Genomic DNA, 26,025 nt, shown 5'->3' with positions numbered 1-26,025 from the left:
ATTTAAATAGGAATATTAGTTTTAATAGTTTAAAATACTCCAATTTATAGTTATTAATACCCAGTCCATTATGAGTAAGCAATTTTAATTTAATTTATAGGGAGTCATTGAGGTAGCAGATAGAAGCGTGTCTGAGCAATACAGTAGCATACTGATCGTTATCATTCTTTACAATGATAAAGATCAAGACTGATCAAATGTTTTACCTAATTTAATAATTATTTGACATGGGTAACATGAAGAACCCAAACTCAAATAGTTATGGGTGGGGAGCATATTTAAATTTGATTTGAGTTTAACCTTAACTCTGATGTAACATTGTAAATGTGTGCCTTTCTTTAAATATTTATAAGATGTGCTAGGATTATTCACCTAATGGACCACACAATTCCAGCATATATAACATGGATAAATGTGTTCCTTTCTTTAATTTGGGGTGGATTAAATTAATAGTTCAGTAAAATGGCAGCTGATATTTGTATGCTCTTTTGTAGTGAATTATTGTTGTGAATGTTATACAAGTCTGATAAGTGATTACAATAGTAGAATACTCATAAGACCCCAAGCACTGAAGTGGTAAAGTTTGAAGATATTGCTCAGTTTCTTGGTTTGAAATAAGGGGCCTATAAAATATTCCTGGTCTAATGTTGTAATATTATGTGTGTCATGCGAAAATGGATCATATGCCTTAAGCAGCAGCCTGGTCAGGAGCTACCTGGTCTGCTATAAGGTAATTGAAGGTCTCATAAGTGGACAGAGTAGCCGGTTACCAGACTGCACAGCTAAGCTGGCAGCATATGGCATAAGACCCTCTTTCACACGACATGGCTCATAATACAATATTGCTTGCTAGGTTAAATTGCTAATTTTAATCTCTGTGGTTATGACCTGCCTGCTTGAAAGTTTTTTTGCAAGGTTGCAGCAACTCTGTTCAATTTATATGCTGGATAAGCAACTAAAATTGGCACCTTATTTGGGTGATGGAGTAATGTTGATTTAAGTATGTGCTGTCGTATGGAAATTGCCTGTAAAGCAAAGAAGATTATGACAATCCCTTTCTTGCAGTGAATAGATGCAAATGGGTTCTCATTATTACAACTGTCAGAACACATGATAAATGGCTGGTTTAATTAAACTCGGGGATAAGCAGTATTATCTAAGAAATACAATTAATCCAAAAAATGCTTCACTATAGGTAATGCCTATCAATCCAGGAGACTGTTTATTTTGTTGTAAAAACTGAAATGATAGATAATGAAAATTGTAAAGTAACAACTCTGGAATCACTAACAACTCACCAGTGTGCTGTGAAAAGTGGAACATGTTGGTGTCTTATATTACATGGTCAGTTGTGAAACATGCGGATGATAATTGTTATTCGTCTTTTGACTGAAAGGAAATTTCTCTTGAAAATAACCTTGAACTCATCCATGAAAATCAGGATTATTGATGAAATTCTGTTATTTGACATGGCAAGGTAATGATAAAATATGTGTTAAGGAATGGACATAAGTACAGTGCAAGTTACTTTTCATATTAAAAGGGCAGTTTAACAAAAGCCCCACACAATGAATATGTACCGTTGTAAGACCAAGGTAGACTTCTGCCTGATTGGTAGCAATGGCCATGACAATGTGGAAACAGTTGTGAGAAAACCGTCCACTGCCAAGAAACGCGACAAGAAGGCCGTTGCCCGGCCCAGGAGGCCTAAAACCCACTTACCTATCACACGTGGGGCAGCCATTCTTGTCAGGTATGGAAAAGTAGAGCCGTGTTCTGGGAAAGGCAGTCTCTTCTAAACAATCATTCAGTTTAGGCAGAAACTGTTTTCCCTGATTAGCCTGTGAAGACTGGGACAACACTTTATTACGCACATGCACTGATGCCAGTTTTCCAAAAACGAGGATCATATTATCGTTTATAAGTGATCATGAGAATGTGCAATGCTTAGTTGCACTGATTCACTTCAAAAAATAAGTAAATTAAACATTTTTACATGTAAAATTATCATTCAATTCAGTAATAAATTCATATAGCCATGCAAGTATTATTATGCCCCCCTATTGTTTTGCACATGTCGGTCGGTCCGTCCACCAGATTGTTTCCGGATGATAACTCAAGAACGCTTATGCCTAGGATCATGAACCTTCAAAGGTACATTGATCATGACCGGCAGATGACCCCTATTGATTTTCAGGTCACTAGGTCAACGGTCAAGGTCACAGTGACTCAAAACAGTAAAATGGTTTCCGGATGATAACTCAAGAATGCTTACGCCTAGGATCATGAAACTTCATAGGTACATTGATCATGACTGGCAGATGACCCCTATCGATTTTCAGGTCATAAGGTCAAAGGTCAAGGTCACAGTGACTTAAAACAGTAAAATAATGTTCGGATAATAACTCAAGAATGCTTACGCCTAGGATCATGAAACTTCATAGATACATTAATCATGACTGGCAGATGACCCCTATTGATTTTCAAGTCACTAGGTCAAAGGTCAAGGTCACAGTGACTCAAAACAGTAAAATGGTTTCCTGATGATAACTCAAGAATGCTTACGCCTAGGATCATGAAACTTCAGAAATCATTGATCGTGACTGGCAGATGACCTCGATTGATTGTCAGGTCACTAGGTCAAAGGTCAAGGTCACATAGACTCGAAACAGTAAAATGGTTTCCGGATGATAACTCAAGAATGCTTACGCCTAGGATCATGAAACTTCATAGGTACATTGATAAAGACTGGCAAATGACCCTTATTGATTTTCAAATCACTAGGTCAAAGGTCAAGGTCACAGTGACTCGAAATAGTAAAACGGTTTCCTGATGATAACTCAACAATGCTTACGCCTAGGATCATGAAACTTCATAGGTACATTGATCATGACTGGCAGATGATCCCTATCGATTTTCAGGTCATAAGGTCAAAGGTCAAGGTCACAGTGACTCGAAACAGTAAAATGATGTCCGGATGATAACTCAAGAATGCTTACGCCTAGGATCATGAAACTTCATAGATACATTGATCATGACTGGCAGAAGACCCCTATTGATTTTCAAGTCACTAGGTCAAAGGTCAAGGTCACAGTGACAAAAAAGGGATTCACACAATGGCTGCCACTACAACTGACAGCTCATATGGGGGGCATGCATGTTTTACAAACAGCCCTTGTTAAATTTTATGCACGCTACATGTGTGAGATCATTGTAAAATTGCTGTTTATTTTAAATTATCATGGTCAGTTGAATATTAAGTAATAATTATGAAAATGTTAGTGTAGATATAGGCCAATATTATATGGTATATTATAGAAATACTGGTGTAACCAGCTTTAGAGTTTGAAAAAGCTATCAACATTTTGTCAGACAGGCGAAGATATTCTTGAAATCAATTTGTCTTTAGGAGTATTTTATATTTTCAAAGACGCTCCTTAAGTTTGGTCCAACAAATGTTATTGTGGTCGCCCAGCAAGTTATAAGATGCTCTCTGACAAATTATAGTGTCATATTTGTTGGGTTTTTAGGAAGTTGGTTAATGTTAAAAAAAAAAATTATCAAACAATTTGATATTTAAATGTCAGGTCAGCACATAAGGTAGTCGTGAAGACTCAACGTGACCTGTAAATAAACTCTGACATACACACACACACATTTAATATGCTCATATGCTCATGTTCAGAGCTTGTGTACTCGTCTTGTTGGGTATCCTTTGTGCCTCCTGGGTAGTCAACATTTATCTTCTGAAAACTCTAGAAGTCACATTTCATGCCCAATGCTAAATGATCATTAGTCCAAATGATATCTTGACAGATTAAAAACTTTGTAACATGGGGTCTAAAACTAGGTCTGCTTAAAATAAAAGCCCACAAATCCTGCGATAACTTTAAAAGTTCTTCATATTTTTATATGTATATATATATATATATATATATATATATATATATATATATATATATATATATATATATATATATATATATATATATAATATGTATATTGGCAATAGTCTTGTTTTTCTTAAATCTGAGTTATTGCCCTTTGTTGTTTTTGTATGATGTAACTTTTCAGTGCTATATCTCAGATACTATACAAGATTTCAATGTGAAACTTCATGGGTGTACATGTATTATTGAGGATAAGTGCCATGCTCAAGACCCATAACCCTTTCCTTTCTCAAATAACAGTTATTGCCCTTTATTGTTTGTGTATAATGTAACTTTGTCAGGTCTATATCTAAGATATTATACAAGATTTCAACATCAAACTTCATGTGTGTATTGACATTAATAAAGAGAAATGCAATGCATAAAAAGAATAAACCTACACTTAGCTATTTTTCAGTATATTGTAATGTTCATCCATCTGCATGTTGGTCTTTTGAAAAAAAAACACAAGCTAATATTGCTCTTTGTTGTTTGGTTGCATACATGCTCTTTTGCTATACTTAAAAAAGTCATCATTTTTGGATTTTTAATATTAAAAAAATTTGATTTGTAATTTGTTAAAATACAAGACCTTCAAGTGTTGGGGCCGTTTTCCAAGTAACTCTGTAGTGAAAAATTGTGAATACTAACTACCGTATTTCATCGATTGTAAGACGGGTTTTTTTCCCCAATTTTTTAAGGCATAAAGTTGGGGGTTAGTCTTATAAGAGCATCCTAAGAAAAAACTTAGATTTTTTTACTAATATTTGTAAAGTGATAACCGTATTTCTGATGATGAAAAGAAACTATTTTCGTTTAGATACATGATTTGCCGCTTATATCCTTATGTTATTATATATTATAAAAGATATGTCTGTTTGGAATACTCGCGAGTTAATTATCGAATAAAAATTAAAAGTTCATTTATTATTTTTTCCATTATATTCATAAGAATGCATTGATTAAACTAATGACATACAAAACAATGTATTACCGGTAATTATGGACCAAATCGGCAGAGTTGTAATCACACATGTTAATCCCTTTTGTCCGCAGACAGCAGTCTACACAATAGGTCAGTAGACGTGCTATGCGTGTTTTTATGAGGCCCAACAGACTGTTACGATAAGGATACAGTTATCCGATTTTATAATGATATGCACAACGGTTCTGCATCAAACTACTTCTGACCAATCAAAAGTAATTACTCAATCACTTGATGTGCCCTTAACCAATCGTTATTTTTTAACTTCACACAGTATATTTTTTTATTGGATGAAGGTGTGGTTTTGTCCACTTAATCACAACTATCCCACAATTAACAGTTGAATTACTGTTTCAATAATAGCTAAAAGACCGTAACGATAAAGATACAGCGTGTTTGATTTGAAATTAATTTAGAAGAAATTGTTTGCGATATAATTGTGTTAAAAATACCAAAGAAACATTTAACCGAAATCATCAGAATTCAATGTTCTCTTCGCTACACAGTTTGTATAAATAATCAATTCACTCATGCTTTCCATGCTTATATATACCTTGACCTTGTATATTGCCGCATAATTTTCGCGCTCTTTTGTCGGGAAATATACATGACTATATTGGAAGCATTTGTAAACGTCGTGTAAACATTAAAAAATTGGAAGTGTGTTTCGGATTACAAATTATTATTCTCATTTGGGAGTTCAACGGAACATTTATACTTGTGGTATATTTGTTATGAATTAAATATTAATTTGTTACAACGCTTTATGTGTCGAAAAAAAATGTTTTGATAAAATTATGCATTAAAAGCACAATTTCCAGTAGGATAACACCCGCTGACTATCATCAGTCTTTGACGTAACTTGCCATGATTTTATCGCGGTGAAGTACACTGTGCGGCCCGATAAATGTGGGATGTCAAACAAAGCCATAAACTGCAATAAACCTCTGAAATTATCGATTGATAGTGACATGTTGCCACCTAGGGGTGGGCCGTAAAACATGCATTTTGTAAACCATTACGGGTATTTTGACTATTGAAATTTTACTGATTTTCATCCTTAAAAATTGCCCCGTCTTATTAGCGAGGCCACGCAAAATACAGCCGATCTGGGACCTAAAGTTGGGGTCTCGTCTTATAGTCAATTGGTCTTACAATCGAAGAAATACGGTTCTCAGAACGATTTAGTTACTTGGTGTTTTCTGTGAGCACCTTAAAGAATTTGGCCCTCTTAGAATACATTCTTACCTCCCTTTCAGTCATAGGGTTAAAATTTAATTAGTGGTTAATTTTGATACCATCTTTGCTATGGCAAAACTGTTATGGTTGGACTATATCATAAAACATACATACAATTTGAATTTGTGGTTTAAATCTTTTTACTGTATGATGATAGGTAGATATATAAAAGTGCGTGTTAAAAGTCAACTAATTGTGATTGGAGGGCTCTCTAGGTTTGCCCCTTCTGGCTTGTCTGTATGTGTCTGTGGTTCTGTCTATGCGTCTGTCTGTCTGAATCTTGATCCTGCAAGAAATCAAATAGCCCTAAAGCTTTGTTGATGACACTCAGTATGTAGATAGTGAGTCATTTTGGGACTATGCAAGTTATTTTTTTTTGCAGTTACAGAAATATTTGCACACTGACCATTCCAACATCAGCATTTCTTCATTTTCATTCTCACAACAGCATTTCTAAAAAATTGTTCTGTAAGTTTTTCTCAAAACCATATTAACATAAGCTTTTCTCAAAAACAATTCTAACTTAAGCTTTTCTCAAAGACATTTCCAACAGCGGCATTTCTCCAAAAGAATTCCAATATCAAAATTAATCAAAGATCACTCCATCTGGACCTTTCTTAACCACACCAACATCTGCATTTCCTAAAGGTCATTCAAACATCACTTTATCTCATGCAGAAACTATTCCAACATGCAAATGTATTTCCAAAAAAAATATATTGCAGAATCAGCAGAAATTAAAGACCATTTCAAAATTTCACCTAACCATTCAAACATTCCACCTTTTTAGCTCACCTGTCACGAAGTGACATGGTGAGCTTATGTGACCGTGTGATGTCCAGCGTCCGTATGTGTGTGCGTGTGTGCGTGCGTGTGTGCGTGTGTCCATTAACAATTTGTTTGTGTAGACAGTAGAGGTCACAGTTTTCATCCAATCTTTATGAAATTTGGTCAGAATGTTTATCTTGATAAAATCTGGGTTGGGATTGTATTTGGGTCATCTGGGGTCAAAAACTAGGTCACTAGGTCAAAAACTAGGTCACATAATAGGTCATATAATAGAAAAACCTTGTGTAGACAATAGAGGTCCCAGTTTTCATCCAATCTTTATGAAATTTGGTCAGAATGTTTATCTTGATGATATCTGGGTTGGGATTGTATTTGGGTCATCTGGGGTCAAAAAACTAGGTCACTAGGTTAAAATCTAGGTCAAATAATAGAAAAACCTTGTGTAGACAATAGAGGTCACAGTTTTCATCCAATCTTTATGAAATTTGGTCAGAATGTTTATCTTGATGTAATCTGGGTTGGGATTGTATTTGGGTCATCTTGGGTCAAAAACTAGGTCACTATGTCAAAAACTAGGTCACATAATAGGTCAAATAATAGAAAAACCTTGTGTAGACAATAGAGGTCGCAGTTTTCATCCAATCTTTATAAAATTTGGTCAGAATGTTTATCTTGATGAAATCTGGGTTGGGATTGTATTTGGGTCATCTTGGGTCAAAAACAAGGTCACTAGGTCAAAAACTAGGTCAAATAATAGAAAAACCTTGTGTAGACAATAGAGGTCGCAGTTTTCATCCAATCTTTATGAAATTTGGTCAGAATGTTTATCTTGATGAAATCTAGGTTGGGATTGTATTTGGGTCATCTGGGGTCAAAAACTAGGTGACTAGGTCAAAAACTAGGTCACTAGGTCAAATAATAGAAAAACCTTGTATAGACAATAGAGGTCACAGTTTTCATCAAATCTTTATGAAATTTGGTCAGAATGTTTATCTTGATGATATCTGGGTTGGGATTGTATTTGGGTCATCTGGGGTCAAAAACTAGGTAACTAGGTCAAATAATAGAAAAACCTTGTGTAGACAATCGAGGTCACAGTTTTCAACTAATCTTTATTCAATTAATGGTCACTTTGTTTATCTTGATGAAATCTGGGTTGGGATTGTATTTGGTTAGTTAGGTGAGCGATTCAGGGCCATCATGGCCCTCTTGTTTAAAGAGCTTTCCAGTATCAGCATATCTAAAAGACCATTCCAACATTGGAATTTCACAAAGGCCTTTATCATTTCTCCCAGACCATTCCAACATTGACATTTCTCCCTCACCATTCTAACATAAGCAATTCTCATAGATCATTCGAAAATCAGCGTTTGTTAAAAACTATTCCATCATCAGCATTGCTCAAAGAATATTTAATATCAGCATTTCTAAAACAAAAAAACAAGATCAGCTTAAGCCAAAAACCTTTTCAACATCAACATTTTTTTCAACATACATTGTTCCTGGTATAGTAGGTTTTCCAGCAGATCACATGGCATATGTCCTCGTTAGATCTGCTGCACACATACCTCCCTTAAAAATGGTTGCCTCACTAATTGTGTCAGCAAACACAGCAATAACTGGACACTTATCCGATATATTATCAAGCTTCTGTTTACCCTGAGCTAATAAAGGCTTGATAATTATTGCTCAGATTTCTTTTTTCATGAAGCAAAATTATTCCTTGACCGCAATTAAAATCCTTTGACATTGCAAAAATCTGCTGATAAGCAATGCTCAAAGGAATTGCTATGCATGTAATGCAATCTCCTAAACTGTCCTAATATTTATTGGTGTGAAAGATGTTATCTTTACGATGAACATGACAAATCTGGTACTTAAGATTGATCAGGTTTAATTATTAAATTGTTTGGCCACCAACTTTAGATGTTGCAGTATTTTGATCGTGAGAAATTATCAGTTAATAACCCGCTACAATAGGGTTGCTCTTAGTGTAGATTCGCATGGATTTAAGTGTAACAATCGTATCAAAGGATGACACAATTTTTATAGAAATGTCAATCAATTAATTTATAAATGACTCCCATGACTGTTGTAAAAGTTTCCTTTTTTTCTTTAAAAGGGACTAAATAAATCAGTGACTATTGTGTACCTAATGGTGTCTTCTTTTAAATTCTGGCACAAGGCAAATTACAAAGGCGTTTGAATGTCGATACTGTTAATTCATACATTAACCATTGTGAATGTTCTGGTTGATTGAAGATTACAACCAATATCTATTGGATTCAGTTTTGATAAATCTTGAGTGAAAAGAAGCTCAGTGTTAGAGATAACAAAGTACCTCAATTGGATAATAAGTTTCTTAAAATGGAAGATTTATGAAGTGTTGTCTTTCTCAATTGTTGGATTATCAGGTTCTAAGATAGCATATCACTGCACTGCAAACATGTTAATATTGTGATAAAATGTGCACTTGTAGTTTGTAAGTTATTGATTGTAGGCAATAAAAATATGTAGAAATCAATTGGAACAACTTTGATGTAAAGACCAACAGCGTTGATTAGGTGTTGGGACATGGCTGATATGGATCAGGCTGATGCATTCAGGGATGAGAATCAAGTTCATCTGCCTGGTTCCTTTTGTGAAGTGCTTGATTAATTCAAACAGTAGTTAGGTATACCGGTTGAGATCTTGACAAGTTTATTAGAAGCTTCAGCCTGTTGAATATCATGTTTGAAATAATTGTTCAGACGGATTTTAAAAGAAGTTGACATTTTTTATTTTATTTTTTTGTGATGCTCAACTCCATATTTTCTGGGAAAGTGAGAGTGCATAAGTCAGTGAAAAGCATGGGTGATAATTTGGATGATTTGAAATTTGGTATTGGAGTGTTTCCTCTCTCCAAACTTCTGCAAGGCAGTATGAGACTTAACAACAGGTAGATATTTGGTCACCATCTTCACCATCTAACAATAATACCTTTAATATTTATATTTTTATCATTTTCAGCTTTGTTTGTTTATTGCTTTAGTCATCACAGGCATGCACATTTATTGTCTAGCTATTACACTCTTTGGAAAGTGATGAGTACAAAAATATTAACATTATTTGAAACTATATTATTTTTAGCTTTCTTATTGGACAGTAAACATAGAAGATCAGTATCCTTAAATGTCTCTATTTACTGAAGAAAAATATATGTTCATGAAGCATCAATACACTAAAGTTAACAAACAAAAACTTTAGAAAGATGAATTAACTAGACAGAAGCAAACAAAAGCATGCAGGAAAAAGAGCAAGTAGGTTTCCTGAATTACAGAGTAAAAACATATCCTGATTCCAGCATATGAATTACTGTTCCTTCCAATTTGTACAATAAGTGAAATACAGAACAAAAACAGCAGAAGATTATCGTTATTACCACTAAACATGCTTGAATATGTTTTTTAACGAAATGTACTTATTGGCTTAAAATAAATACAATAAGAAGAAAGTGTGTTTGTATTTGTTCAAATGATGCAACATCACTGGAAAGGGAGACAATATATATATTGTTTATACATTTATAACATAATTAAGACACTCTTAATAACATACCAAAGAATAGTTCTTTGAAATGAAGAGTACTCCACTGGGTTTTAGGCATTGTTTAATAATTGTAAAGCCGTTTATATCAAAATAAAAAATATGATGTAAGCATCATTTAATTGTGGCATGCGTTAGCTATTTACATCAATGCCCTGTATATTTTCAGTTTTGAGGACATAGCATGCCTAGGAGACTCAACGAGCCTGTCCGAGATCTCTCTGGATGGCAACCCGCTCACACAGGAGCAGTACTACAAGCAGATAGTCCTCCGACACATGCAGCAGCTCAAACAGCTCGACATGAAGCGGGTCACAGTAAGGAGCTTATACACGTGCTGGTCATTTAATGCAAGCGCTGTTCATTGTATTGTAAATTATTTTTGCTTATTATTGAATTATTATTGGGAAAACTGTATATGTTAATATTTATTAATTGTGGGTCATGTTTTCCTTATGACATGGACTCTTTATGCAACTACATTCATCTGTATACTACTTAAATCATTTAACTCATCAGTGAGTCTTTATTCTGTTTATTTACTCAGTGTATACTGACCTATTGATTATATTTGCACATCATTGACCACAAATGATGATCATGCATTTTGTATAATGATCATTAACTTAGTGAAATTAGCCTTATGCTATCCATTAACCACTTATGCAGGTTATTGATTCTTTATGTTGACCATTGGCTGCTTATGCTGCTCAATGTTTCTGTAGTAGATAATTGATTCCTTGTGCTGCTCAATAATTATCCCCCGCCATAGGCGGAGGGATATTGTTTTGGCGTTGTCCGTCCGTTTGTCTTTCCGTCCGTCCGGAGCCATATCTTGGAAGTGCTTTGGCCCATTTAATTGAAACTTGGTATGTGTATATATACATATGGATAAGAGGATGATGCACACCAAATGGCATTGTACACCATCCGTTATGGCCCTTTGTATCTTGAAAAAATGCTTTTTTTGTGTGTCCCAAGCCATATCTTGGAAGTGTTTTGGCGGATTTCATTGAAACTTGGTATGAGTATATATATGGATAAGACTTTCTTATGCTGATCATTGACTCCTTATGCAACTCATTGATTCCTTATGCTGCTCATTGACTTCTTATGCTGATCATTGATTACTTATGCTGCTCATTGACACCTTATGCTACTCATTGACTCCATATGGTTCTCATTGACTCCTTATGCTTCTCAATGACTCCTTATGCTGCTCATTGACTCCTTATGCTGCTCATTGACACCTTATGCTACTCATTGACTCCTTATGCTGCTCATTGACTCCTTATGCTGCTCATTGACACCTTATGCTACTCATTGACTCCTTATCCTGCTCATTGATAACTTATGCTGATCATTGACTCCTTATGCTGCTCATTGACTCCTTATGCAGCTTATTGACTTCTTATGCTGCCCATTGATTCCCTTTGCTGATCATTGATTCCTTCTGTTGCTCATTGATTCCTTATGCTGCTCATTGACTTCTTATGCTGATCATTGATTCCTTATGCTGATTATTGATTCCTTATGTTGCTCATTTACTCCTTATGTTGCTCATTGACTCCTTATGTTGCTCATTGACTCCTTATGCATCTCATTGACTCCTTTTGCTGCTGATTGACTCCTTATGTGCTCATTGATTCCTTATATGGCTGATTGATTTGTTATGCTGATTATTGATTCCATATGCTGATCATTGATGTCTTATGCTGTTGATTTAATTTTTATGCTGATCATTTATTCGTAATGATGATCATTGACTTATTTTGCTGCTCTTTGATTCATTGTGCTGAACATAGATTCATTTCTTAAATTCCATATGATGCCCATTTACTCCTATGCTGATCATTGTTTCATTGTGCTGTTCTTTAATTCCATATGATGCCCATTTACTCCTATGCTGATCATTGATTCATTGTGCTGTTCTTTAATTCCATATGATGCCCATTTACTCCTATGCTGATCATTGATTCATTGTGCTGTTTTTTATACCATATGATGTCTATTGATTTCTTATGCTGATCATTGATTCCTTGTGCAGTTCTTTGATTCCACATGATGCCCATTTACTCCTATGCTGTTCATTTAGACCAGAAAGTACACAATACCTGATTAAGATACCCCTTGGTTTGTTATGAAGACTAAAAAGAGTCTTTACATTCATCAACTTGATAATTGTGCACAATTGAGTTGTGCAGTGGTTTTGAAATTTTTTTGTTTTTTTTTACTATAATAGATAAAAGGCATTATGTTTGTCATAACTTTTAGATGTGTATTTTGTCACATGATGTTGTCATGAGTTTATAATTTTTAAAAGTATACAAGTAAAACAAGTTGAAGTTTGAAGTAGATTTGGTACAAGGATGTATATATAGCAGTGATATAAAGAAAAATCAATAAGGATTGTTGAATAAATACAAGTATCTGTCATAACCTGAGATGGTATTCTTTGAATGGTGGAACAAGAATATTGTATTTCAACTTGGTATTATTTACCCCCATGCAACATGTATAGTAAAAACTGTGCAGTAATAGCAGAGGAGGTAGTAATACCTTGTTAATGTGTTACATTGAACTGTTAATTATGACTTGGCACCCCACCAAGCTATTTACATTGAGTACATTTGAGTATGTAACCACTTGCCAGATTTAGCTATAATTTGTGGGTTAATTATAGGAAGAAATTATGAACAATTAAAACAGCCATTACATGTTATAAAGACCTTTGGCTTACTATATTTACATATCAATTACATGCTGCATATAGACATGTTTAAAAATTAAGTTTCACAGCGTGGTATTTCCATATGGATCGTAAAACATAAAAAATTAATACCTAAAGAATAAAATATGGAATTATTGTGTGTTTCAAGTTTAAGAATTTGATAAGTTTATGATTTATTTTTTCATTCATTTATACACTAATGAACGCATAAGTGACATATAACAGTGCTTATCTGAACATTTGCATAAAACTAAGTATTGTGAAAACAATCCTTTGCTTATGGTATAATTTAAAACATCAGCTTACATATTTTGACATGACAATTAACAAAACTTAATTTAATGTGTAGTTTCAAAATCAGAAACTTTTGAAAAACTCTGTAGACAATACTATGAAAGTCCATTGTATATGACAGACTTATTGTGTGTTAATATGATCTTGCAGTTGCAAGAAGTAATGATGGAATATTTAACCAAATACAATGATGGGTGACTAATTCTTGCTAATATGAATGATGCGGCATTATACACTTTATCAAAGTAAAATTCCAGCATAAAACAATGATGTGATTCTCAGCTATAGTAATACTACACCTCACAAAGACAACTATTTCTAAGCTTATTTACCACTGCACTGCTATAATTATAACGATGATATTCTTAACATTATGGCAACAATTTCTATAAAAAAAGTTCTACTCTAAAACTATAATTGTGACTATGATGTTATATTGCATCATCAATCACAATGACTGACATTTTACATACTAGTGTGATTTTCAAATACCATATAAGAGATTGATGTGATATTCAGTGATAATATCACAATGGGCGACTATCCATATGCTAATGTGATTCTCCAATACCAGGAAGAGGAGCGAAGGATCGCACTGGTGATGGCGAGGAAGGAGGAAGAGAAGAAGAAGGAGATGAACAAGCTCTCCGTGATGAAGGTAGGTCAGGCTGACCTGGAGGTTACATACCAGTGAATTTTTCCTTGAGGTTGGTGTACAGACCTCCTACTCCTGCCTCTTGTCAGGCTTGCTTTCATGAGTCCTCACAATTTTGTTTTTTAAGCTTTGTCTATTTAATATTCAAGCATAGAGAATCAGCATAATCTATTTTGAAATTGGTAAAAGTAACACATAATTAATCTTTTAAGAATTAAAAATCAATAAATTTGGATTTTGCCTAATTGTTTATGAAGAAAATTGAAAAAGTTAAGGTTAACTTCCTCATTTATATTATGATGTGTGCCTCAAGACATAAACAAAAATCTGTTGAGAAAATAATCTTGGTTTTAATACACCGTTGTGAATAACTTATACTTCTTTTGATCATGATAACGTTTGAAAAAATCACGATAATCTGTATTTACTAGCAAATTATTTATTCATTTAAACTAAGTGATGATATATTGAAGAAACACCAGTTGTCGGAAACTTGACCTGGTTACAGATTTTTACACCATATGGCCCAGATCTTGTAAAAAAACAACACTCTGGTCAAGTGTCATCAGGTCTGAGTCATAAATGTGGTGTTTAGAGTGTTAACAAGATTTTTCTAAGATTTGACATGTTGATAGTTTTTGGATGCGATTTACCCAGGTTTGAACTATGCTTTAAAGGTGCCTTTTCACAGATTTTGGCATTTTTTAACTTATTCATTAAATGCTTTATATCGATAAATGTAAACATTGGATCGTAAAAGCTCCAGTAAAAAATCAAGAATAAAATTAAAAAAAGGAAAAGAACATGGCCCGGACCAGGTTTCGAACCAGTGACCCCTGGAGTCCTGCCAGAGTCCTGAAGTAAAAACGCGTTAGCCTACTGAGCTATTCCGCCGAGTACACTTAGTAAACGTATTTTATACATTATATAAGCAATCTTCGTAGTTTCACAAAACTTGACGACAAAAACAGAACTCTCCAAATTATTCAATCGTTTCGCGTTGCAACGCTTTATAATTTTTAGGTTTTAAAATCGTCAAAAGATGCATATAATGGCTATATTAGACCATGGTAAATGTTCAGTATTACTGTTTCCTCACAAATATCATAACTAAAACGAAAATTTGCGAATCTGAAACAACTTTTTTCAATTTTGTCAATTTACCAAAGCGTGAAAAGATCCCTTTAATACTGTCAATATAAACATTCTGACCATGTTTCATTTAGAATGAGTCATGAATGTGGCTTCTAGGGTGGTTACAAGGTTTGTCTAAGATTTTTAACCACTGGCATCGTCTTACTGGTGTTGAGAAACAATTTAGCAATTGGACCATCTTGAGTCCATTCTATGGTCCATACAAGGTTAACCCAAAGTCACAATTTAAGTGAAATGTCCATAATGCTTCCTACAAAGTTTGGATTGTTGAATGGATGATGTCTTTGAATGCTATCAACACAAACACCTCACCTGACCTCATTTTGACTTTGACATTGACCTAATTTTCAGAAAGTTAAAAAAAAAGTAAACAAAAATGTCAGACTTGGTGTAACATTTTTATCACTTACTGCAGAGGAATGGTACTTACACGGTTGATGTCTTAGAACACACCAGCATCAACTGACCTCATATTGACCTTAGAGTTGACTTACTTTTGGACTAATTTTGAAGTTTTATAATATTGGTTAATCAAAAATGATGCATTATATAAAACATTAATACCTCTAGTTACCGTTACCATGCTTTGATACATACATGGACGTTATTTATGAACACTCACAACTCACCCCTGTCACATTACATCATTTTGACCTTGACATTGAACTACCTTTGGACTTCAACTTGTCAAATTGGCCGATCAATCAATACTGATAAGTCTTCCACTTAGGTCATATGTGTTTATTGCATGCGGAATATTGTTCATCTTGTTTATAAAAACACATATGCATTCCATTTGTGACCTTGACCTTCTAACTATTTCTAAACCTCTACCACATCAGATAGAGTTAATTTATGCCTTGTTTTTACTTGGGTTAAGACGAATTTAAGTAAGAGAGTTGTAGTTGCTATGTCAATTTGTAGGGCCAGAAGAAGCCCAAACAATTTATATTTTGCAAATTTTCATTTAAATCAAGCATGGGTCTGGAACGTTGATTTTTTAGCCCAATTATTTAATATCAGTAAATAGTATGTGTGTATAACAACTTTATAGTTACTGATATGAAAAGAATGATCAAGAGCATTAAATACAAAAAAAATGAGTTTGCTCTGGGGGTAAAAGCCTGAACTATTTTCTCAGTTAAGTGAGAAAATTTACACATTTCACTTGCGCATGTGAAACAATTGATTTTCTCACTTTCCTGAGAAAATGATTTCCCTTTTTAACCTTGAAAAACAAACCACTAATTAATCAATTGCTTTGCTCTTGCTCTAGCACTGCTAGATGGTAGTTGGGCTTGTATAATACAAGCATTTTGCTGTTGCTGTGACTCCTCCAGTCTTTTCACCATCTGAATTCTAAAACTGTCTCCAGTGCACCCTATATTGCATTTTCAACAGTGCGCTGACACATCAACAACTTCTTTAAAAAAAACTACAGAAAAATACATTGTTGAATTGATTTTATTAACACTGATTAAGTTGGATAGAGATTCTGAGTCTATAAAGTGTGAATAATTATAAGACTACTGAAGTAGGTTTAAAAAGCTGGGTTAATATTTCTAGTATCGGTGTTCTAAAGGTGTACATGCAGCCTTTTGTGGGTAAAAGTTTAGGACAGAAGGTACTATGCTACGTGTTTTGCGCATCAATGTTTCTGCACTTGTCAGTCACTCTGTGTCAGTCATGTGTTGTACTTTGCTGTCTTAGGTGTTTGGAATTATGCAACATTTCTGTCATGTTATACAATATTTTATTAAATCGATAATAAGAAATTTAATTTCTCATTTATTTATGCTGAATGGAGGCATATAGTAATCGCATTGTCCGTCCTTCTGTTTTTTAAAGTTTCCATCCTGCTGTCTGTCATTCTGTCCGGCTTACTGTACAGAGAATCAATTGAGAAGTAATGAAGAGATTCAAATGAAAATTCATATACTGAAAGAGGTCATTAAGGGAAAGTGATGAGTAAAAGAACTATAACTCTGTCCTCAGAATTTAAATAGTAATTGCCCTTGAGTAATTTTTTGTGCAAAACAACTCTGTTATTTAGTATTGAAGGAATTTCTATGAAATTTGGTACATTGATTGAGGACATTAAGAGAAAGTGCAGGTAACAACACTCATAACTCTCTTATCAGTTATATTGGAGTACTTGCCCTTTGCTTAGATTTTTAACCAGGTTTTCCGAAGGAAAAAACTGGTTATTAGATTGGCGAATGCGGGCGGGCTGGCTGGCTGGCGGGCTGGCTGGCTGGCTGGCGGGCTGGCGGAATAAGCTTGTCCGGGCCATAACTATGTCGTTCATTGTCAGATTTTAAAATCGTTTGGCACATTTGTTCACCATCATTGGACGGTGTGTCGCGCGAAATAATTACGTCGATATCTCCAAGGTCAAGGTCACACTTTGAGTTCAAAGGTCAAAAATGGCCATAAATGAGCTTGTCCGAGCCATAACTATGTCGTTCATCGTCAGATTTTAAAATCATTTGGCACATTTGTTCACCATCATTGGACGGTGTGTCGCGCGAAATAATTACGTCGATATCTCCAAGGTCAAGGTCACACTTTGAGTTCAAAGGTCAAAAATGGCCATAAATGAGCTTGTCCGAGCCATAACTATGTCGTTCATCGTCAGATTTTAAAATCATTTGGCACATTTGTTCACCATCATTGGACGGTGTGTCGCGCGAAATAATTACGTCGATATCTCCAAGGTCAAGGTCACACTTTGAGTTCAAAGGTCAAAAATGGCCATAAATGAGCTTGTCCTGGCCATAACTATGTCATTCATTGTGAGATTTTAAAATCATTTGGCACATTTGTTCACCATCATGGGACGGTGTGTCCCACGAAAGAATCACGTCAATATCTCCAATGTCAAGGTCGCCACGACTAAAAATAGATTTAAAAAAAAAAAAACTTACAAAGGGGGTTAATTTTTTTTGGTCATTTCAAAAGTTCAGTTTGAGTTTTCTCCCTTTATCAGATTTTTTTTTCACAATGAAAACCTGGTTTTGTGACAATTTTGTCCCTTGTCTATAGTGTTTTTTTCTGCTTTCTCAGGAAGTATTTAATTGGTTCAAATTAAACTGCATATGATACTAGAGGTTATTCTGTGAAGGAAAGAATACAAGAACTATAACTTTTTCATCAGCATTTACAGAGTTATGTTCCATTTTATTGTTCCTAGCATTATTAATTTAGTATTGAAGGTATTCAAATTAAAAGATTGATATTGATACTGCACATTTAGAGGAAGTGCTGAGCTCATGAACCACAACTCTCTCATCAGTTATTTATTGTGCAGATCATAAGTAAAAAAAAATATTACAAGATTCAAATGAAGCTTGATATCATGAAAGAAGACTTCTAGAGGAAGTGAAGAATTCAAGAACCATAAACCTCTTTTTGATACTTGTATTTATGGAGTTATTTCCCTTTGTTGAATGTTCTTGTGCAGACTATAATAATTAGTATGAAATTAATTATAATAAAAATTCATATATCAATAGAGGAATTTAGATTTCTGTTTTTCAATTCATAAATTATATTTGTCTGTTTTATCCAGCTTCAAGGTCAATATCAATTTTTGACTTTGTGAAAACAATAATTTGGGGGCATATTTCACTTATTGTGACAGTACTTTACAAGCACACCTATTGTTATGAAATTATATTATTTTGGAACATACAATGATATTATTTATAACTAATTGTGTTATCTCTTTAATACAAAGGCTTTTAAATGTTCATTATTATTACGTACAGTCTACTCTCGTTATCTCGAAGTCGGCGGGAACAAGCAAAAAATCAAGATAACGAGAGTTCGAGATATCTGATTAGGCGTTTTCAAAGAACAAATGAGACAAAAATTTACCTTGTTTTTAACATCTATATACATGCTAAGTGGTCTAACTAAAACTGTCACCGTGTGGCATTATACTCTCTTCTACCCTATCTCTTACCTGATATATACGCGTTTTTACGAGGCACGATTACATTTGCTATTTAAATGCTTAAAATGACGTTTTACGTATTACTGAATTGCATGAACACATGCGGTTATCATTTTCTAAACTGTCGAGTAAACATCCGGCAATGTTGCTACTTAAAGTTATGATGCAATTGATGTCCAATCAAGACGAGGGTTTTTCATCTGAACATGCGTAAATCACGTTCCGGCATGCTGAACTGTACATGTACATTTTGTATTTTGAAATGCAAATTTCAATTGATTATTAGTACAGAATAAAATAACCCACAGGTTATAAAGTGACAGGCCTTACTCAAGTGTTAATGGCTAACAACATTACACACGTGTGGTCATTGATGCAATTAACGGATCAATTATCTACCGCTCAATTTGAGAGCAGCCGGGCAAAGCGGGACGCTGAAGTATCAAAGAAAAAATTAATCACCTTTGCCGACACTGGGACAATTATTCGCACTTCGAGATAAACCACAGTAAATACAGGTAAAATCAGGACTCAGGAATAATTTTTATGTCGAGATATCGAATTATTCAACATAACGAAAATCGAGATATGCGATGTTTATTAATATAGATAAAGAAAGAAAAAAGTTGGGACATTGAGCTTTCTTCGACATATGGAGAAAGTCGAGATATCCGATGTCGAAATAACGAGAGTAGACTATATCTATTATTTCACAGCAGTTAAATTATTTATACCTATATAAAATAGTAAATGCTGAGTGTAAAACTATTCCATCTTCTAAACATTTCTCTATAAGATGTAATATTTTCACACTCTTGCCTGGAATTACTCCATATGCTACCTTACCTGTTATTATGTACTTGTTAACTTGCCAATCAGGGTAACTTCTCCACTGGGGCACCTTTTGGCCATGCAAATGAATGGGTATGTGTAACAGTAGATCTGCCAAAGAAACATCATTCTGAAATAAACAAACAACCTTATCAAATGATACATTACAAGGTCGAAGGACAAACTGTCTGCCACCTTTCTTTTGGTCCCTGTCCGATGGTATTGAAACATATTTTTAATGCTCAACAAAATTTGTATTTTCCACACATTTTTTAAAATTTTCCAACAAAAACAGCATATCAAAGGTCAGAAAAGCATCTACGCAAACATCACCAACAATGTACAATGTTCATATACCTTTGCGAATGATTTTTCTCAAGACTAAGTGATAAACACCAGGCTTAGCAAGTTGACGTTAAGTACATTTGTCTATTTGTGAAAACCTTTAACCATTCAACATTTATAACACCTATTTCCTCTGCATTTATGACTCAATAATGACTTTCAATGATGTTTCTTGGCAGATTAATTTATAGCTTAGATTTAGGCATTGAATCCTTAAGACACCCTCAAACAGTCAATAGCCTCACTGTGGACTATAACAGTCTGTAGACTTACTATAGACGGTAACAGACTAGAGACTTTTTGAGGACTGTAACAGACCAGAGACTTTCTGTGGACTGCAACATAGACCTACTGTGACCTATGACAGTCCATAGACTTACTTGAGACAATACTCCAAATAGTTATTGTGGACTACAATGTTAACTCACTGTGGACAATAACAGCCTTAGACTTGCTGTGGACTCTGACAGACTACTGACTTATTGTGGACTACAATGTTAACTCACTGTGGACAATAACAGCCATAGACTTGCTGTGGACTATGACAGACTACTGACTTATTGTGGACTACAATGTTAACTCACTGTGGACAATAACAGCCATAGACTTGCTGTGGACTATGACAGACTACTGACTTATTGTGGACTATAAAGTTAACTCACTGTGGACAATTACAGCCATAGACTTGCTGTGGACTATAACAAACTACTGACTATAACAGTCCATAGACTTAATGTGGACTATAACAGACCAGAGACTTGCTTTGGACTTCAACCATTAGACTTGGGCATGTTTCATAGAAGTTGTATGTTGGGTGCATGTGATAATACTAAAATCTGACAGGAATTTTGTTGTCAGTTGTAGTTTTAATAGCTTCATATGTGAATTGAAAAAGTATATGCATTTGAAAAACATTGGCAACATTCTTTTGTCAATTCTTTCAATTGTTATTTGCAAAAGCTTTAATTAATAACTTTACATAATCTTCATGCACAATGCTGGCTTGGATTGCTTGAAGCTAGCTTGTTTTCATGGAATTTTATTGTTTTTGGCTTTTGAATGCTTGAAAAACACAGTTTACTTCCACAACATTCACTGTAACAAACCCTTGGACCTTTGCAGTGTAGAAGGAATTATTCTGTTTTGTAAAATTAGCAAAAAATAAACAAAACACTAATAATATAGTTATAAGTTAGTTTCTTTAAATCTTTTCTGTAATGCTGTATTTTTGTATATTTCCTATATTTTTGTACATTCCATAGAATTAACAATAGCAAATGTTATACCCTAAAATAATTATCAATATTTTTCTTAACCATAGTTTAATGAGTTACATAATGATTGTTGTAGATATAATTATGTTGCATGTCTGTATGGTAGCATGGAACCTTTTGTTCTAAACATAAATGACATTAAATGCATGCAAATGACACTAATTTCAACATCTAAGCATGTGTTTCAAGTTCTTAAATAATGCGGTTGGTGAGTCATGTATGTTCGGGTTAACATTATTTAAGCATATACTGTTGTTTCTTGTATGTAAAAATCGTACTCTGAATGTGAATACTGATAGATGAATCCTACGTAGTTTACCTTCCATATAATGTATGATCAACTGAGCACTGCTTACATGTCCAGGGCTGTATTAATTTACAAATACATTTAAGACCAAGACAAAAAGAATATTGTTGTTATGCTCTTAAAAAGCCATGGTTTTGAGTACATGAGACTAACTTGATATTCATAGATCTTATGAAAGCCTTACTTGTTTGGAATTATTTGCTTAATGGCAATTATAATAATAAATACTTTAGCCTAAGTCCATTCTTTGTTCTATGTATAACAATGGATTAGTAATGAAGGCCCTGCCACTTTAAAAATGTAAACACAGGGCCTTATGTAACCATTCTCTTCATTCAAAATAGCCTCGGTCTTGGGAAAATGGGCTTAATGCAAGTGCATAAAGTGTCGTCCAAATTAAGGGACAACACTCTCTGCAACTATTGTATTTTGTCTTTATACGAGGTCTCATTAGCAACAATCCAGTTAAGGTGGAAAGTGTTGTCCCAGACAAGCTTTTGCACAGGCTTATCTGGGACAACTTTACACCTATTCATTAAGCCCTATTATCCCAGAGTAAGGCTCGAAATGGATTAGCAAATACAGTCACAGCCATATAACTGGAACACTAACACATGTACAACTGGATTAGCGAATACAGTCACAGCCATGTAACTGGAACACTTACACATGTACAACTGGATTAGCGAATACAGTCACAGCCATATAACTGGAACACTAACACATGTACAACTGGATTAGCGAATACTTTCACAGCCATATAACTGGAACACTAACACATGTACAACTGCATTAGCGAATACAGTCACAGCCATATAACTGGAACACTAACACATGTACAACTGGATTAGCGAATACAGTCACAGCCATATAACTGGAACACTAACACATGTACAACTAATTGCAGGAAAAGCGACGACTTGCAATAAACAATGCAAAACGAAACTGGGAAGTGTCCCAGGGCTCGTTGATTCAGCGCACATCCAAGATGACTCGAACCCCTGACCTCTATGCCAACCACATTGGCTCCCTCCCTAACGCAGAGGTTGTCTCCCCTGATCAGGAGGGCGAGGAAAGTCGTGACGAGTCCGAGTCTGTGACAAGGTTGGACAATATTCACCTTTTACTGGCCAGGTTACTATCAGGTTATCATTCTATCCATGTTCCCTAACGGCCGTGGCTAACTGGCGTGGTATAGAGCTTCTACTACTTCACTCACAATGTTATGTGACACATGTGTCAGATGTGTATAGACATTTCCTGAACAAATTTATGTCTAGTATATCTTTAATTCTAAATTTATTGGCTATTTTATCCAACCTGCACATTCTAGTCAAATGTGTCACAGTCAAGCTTTAATACACAAATGTCTTTGAACAGTAGAGATAATGATATTTATGGATGAAAATTAATTATTTGATGCGGGAAGAGGTTAAAACTTGTTTTGAAAAAAACTGGAAAGGTCTGTTGTACTTAAGTGTTGTGTCTGTGAATGCATTTCAGTCCATTTGAATGTTCCTTGCTTTACTAATTAAACTGTGACATAACTTGTTTGATGTAGCGTGAGATCCTTTTGTTTTAGCAATTATTTACTCTAATTTATATATTCGATTCTTACAAATGTATGAGCCATGTCATGCAAACAGGGTTATTATGCCATTATGTGGCTGGTGTAGATCAAGACTTTCTAGGGCATTGATGCATTCTTGTCAGAAGCTACTTTGTCAGCTAATGAGACCAGAAAATCTTGCATGACTTTATAGTGGACAGGGTGGCTTGTCACCATAGTGCAGAAATGCAGTCTGAACAGGCTAATCAGGGACGACACTCTCTGCCGATACTTGTGTTAAGGCCCGGTCACACCGCCAGAACTTTGCTTGAGCGTTCCTGGAGCGGTGAAAAACAATCATCACCTCTCGCTACTGTTCACGACCGCTCACGACCGTTAAACAGAAGTTGGCCCCCGTTAAGGCAACGCCGTATACGCTTGGTCACTGCTGATGGTTCCTCCTACCGCTCAGAAGGTTTTGAGCTGCACAAAATATTGCGAGCGGTGAGCAGCGGACAATTTTCCGTTCCGACAAAGTTCACCACCGTTCCACCAACGCTAAGTCAAAGTTTGGCACCGCTAGACGCAAGTTCGTGGACGTTTGGGTCCACAAGGCCAACGCAGAAATCTTGAATGCTGGACAACTGCTGCTTCGCCAGTTTTGCCCAGGGCGGTGATTAAACGTTGCACAAACTTTGGTGTAGAGGTTGGAAGCGTTTTCCGAACGGACAAAGAATTGCTGGAACGGTGTCGGGCGTTGAAGTAGCGATCCATTGCAGTGATTAACTTTGGTTTGGCGTTGATATTGAGGTGTTGGAGCGGGACCAGAATTTGGCTATAAATACGGGGAGATATGAGTCAGGAGTCCATTTTAAATAGAGCTACCGTTCAGTGCAGACCTCATTTTAATTTGCTCAGTTACAGTAAAGGTGTTCTACCATGGATGCTGTGAGACTTGTTGTGATTGGTGCACTAGTCCAGCAGCAGAATCAGAACCTTCTCAGATTGCAACAAGCTGTTGACAGAAGGAGAAGAGAGAGAAGAAGGAGAGACAGAGTTGTGTGGGTCAGACAAGTGGATACTGAGAAGGCCTGAACATGGACTGTATCACAAGCTGATGGTGGAGCTGAGGAATGAGGATCCACGAGCCTTCCATCACTTTATGAGGATGCCACCAGCCATGTTTGATGAAGTTGTACAGAGGCTGACCCCCCGATTGACCAAACAAGACACCAATTACCGACCAAGCCTGGAACCTGGTCTCAAATTGGCAATCACACTACGGCACCTGGCCTCTGGTAACACCTACAGAAACATGCAATACGCCTGGTGGGTTCCCTACAACACCATCAGTGTGGTAGTAAGAGAAGTGGTAAAGGCCATCATTGAGGAGTACACAGATGAATTGTTGTTTTGCCCAACAACTGAACAAGGATGGAGAGACCTGGCTTACAAATGGTACCAGAGATGGAACTTTCCTCACACAGTTGGTGCCATTGATGGCAAGCACGTGGCCTGTAAAGCTCCTCCTAACTCTGGCTCAGAATTCTACAACTACAAAGGCTTTTACAGCGTGAGCCTGTTTGCCATGGTGGATGATGACTACAAGTTCACCTACATTGACGTCTCAGGCAATGGCTCATCCTCAGACGCTCAGATCTACAATGAAAGTGATCTCCATCGTGGGCTTGACCAGAACAGGATTCATGCCTTTCCTCAGCCAGACCCCCTACCCAATGACAATCAGAATATGCCTTACTTCATCATCGGAGATGACGCCTTCTCACTGCGGACCTACCTCATGAAGCCGTACAACACCAGAAAGCTCACCCATGAAGAGCGCATCTTTAACTATCGGCTGTCCAGGGCAAGACGGGTCGTGGAGAACGCATTCGGCATCCTGGCCAACAGGTTCCAGATTCTGCTCACCACCATGCAACAACACCATGAAACTGTCAGAACCATCGTGGAAGCTTGCTGCATCCTCCATAACCTGATGCGCACCCGCTATCCAGTGCTCCAGAACAGACTTGTGGACCGTGCACAACCAGATGGCAACCTGCAGCCTGGGGCATGGAGAGAAGGACGGAACTTGGAGGACACTATCGTCGTGCAAGGCCCAAACACAGCCTCGCGTAATGGGAAGAGGCAGCATAACCTATTCAAGCATTGGTGCAACTCCCCTGCAGGATCAGTGGACTGGCAGGAAAGAATGGTGGCTATCAACTGAACACTGCACAGAACACTGAGGATACACTTGTGCATTGTCCATATACATGTAATATGTTGATTACTTTGTTGTAAATGTTATTTGTCATTGTTAAAGGAATTCGAACGTTAATGGTGACCCAGTATTGGACATGCAATGAACAAATTGTACTTGTGTTTGTTTGAAATGT

General features: G+C 35.7%; 2 protein-coding genes and 1 long non-coding RNA gene across 10 annotated transcripts in view; 2 read left to right on the top strand and 1 right to left on the bottom strand.

The window, feature by feature from the left end:
- The window catches only part of LOC127877630 (uncharacterized), a 124,683-nt gene extending 106,273 nt beyond the window's left edge, over positions 1 to 18,410 (top strand). The window contains exons 3-4 of one of the 2 annotated variants that reach the window (XR_008048506.1): positions 17,533 to 17,781; positions 18,106 to 18,410. The gene's annotated coding sequence lies outside the window, so the exon portion shown is untranslated. Of the gene's footprint in view, positions 1 to 17,532 lie in introns of both variants that reach the window. The other variant, XR_008048505.1, reaches the window with a different exon arrangement.
- The window catches only part of LOC127877645 (uncharacterized), a 76,694-nt gene that overhangs the window by 7,845 nt on the left and 42,824 nt on the right, over positions 1 to 26,025 (bottom strand). Inside the window, exon 2 of the long non-coding RNA XR_008048513.1 lies at positions 20,167 to 20,281. This is a non-coding gene — a long non-coding RNA (uncharacterized LOC127877645). The remainder of the gene's footprint in view (positions 1 to 20,166; positions 20,282 to 26,025) is intronic.
- LOC127877618 (leucine-rich repeat-containing protein 49-like) overlaps positions 1 to 26,025 on the top strand; it is a 104,808-nt gene that overhangs the window by 53,796 nt on the left and 24,987 nt on the right. For 6 of the 7 annotated variants that reach the window (XM_052423677.1, XM_052423672.1, XM_052423676.1 and 3 more), the window contains 4 exons: positions 10,697 to 10,844; positions 14,127 to 14,210; positions 20,200 to 20,244; positions 22,985 to 23,181. In XM_052423677.1, the coding sequence (XP_052279637.1) occupies positions 10,697 to 10,844; positions 14,127 to 14,210; positions 20,200 to 20,244; positions 22,985 to 23,181 (474 nt within the window). The remainder of the gene's footprint in view (positions 1 to 10,696; positions 10,845 to 14,126; positions 14,211 to 20,199; positions 20,245 to 22,984; positions 23,182 to 26,025) is intronic. The other variant, XM_052423675.1, reaches the window with a different exon arrangement.

This window comes from Dreissena polymorpha, chromosome 4, assembly GCF_020536995.1.
Source record: "Dreissena polymorpha isolate Duluth1 chromosome 4, UMN_Dpol_1.0, whole genome shotgun sequence".
NCBI classification, from domain to species: domain Eukaryota; kingdom Metazoa; phylum Mollusca; class Bivalvia; order Myida; family Dreissenidae; genus Dreissena; species Dreissena polymorpha.
Note: the sequence above shows the minus strand (reverse complement) of the source record. Positions and strands in the feature narration are given on the sequence as shown.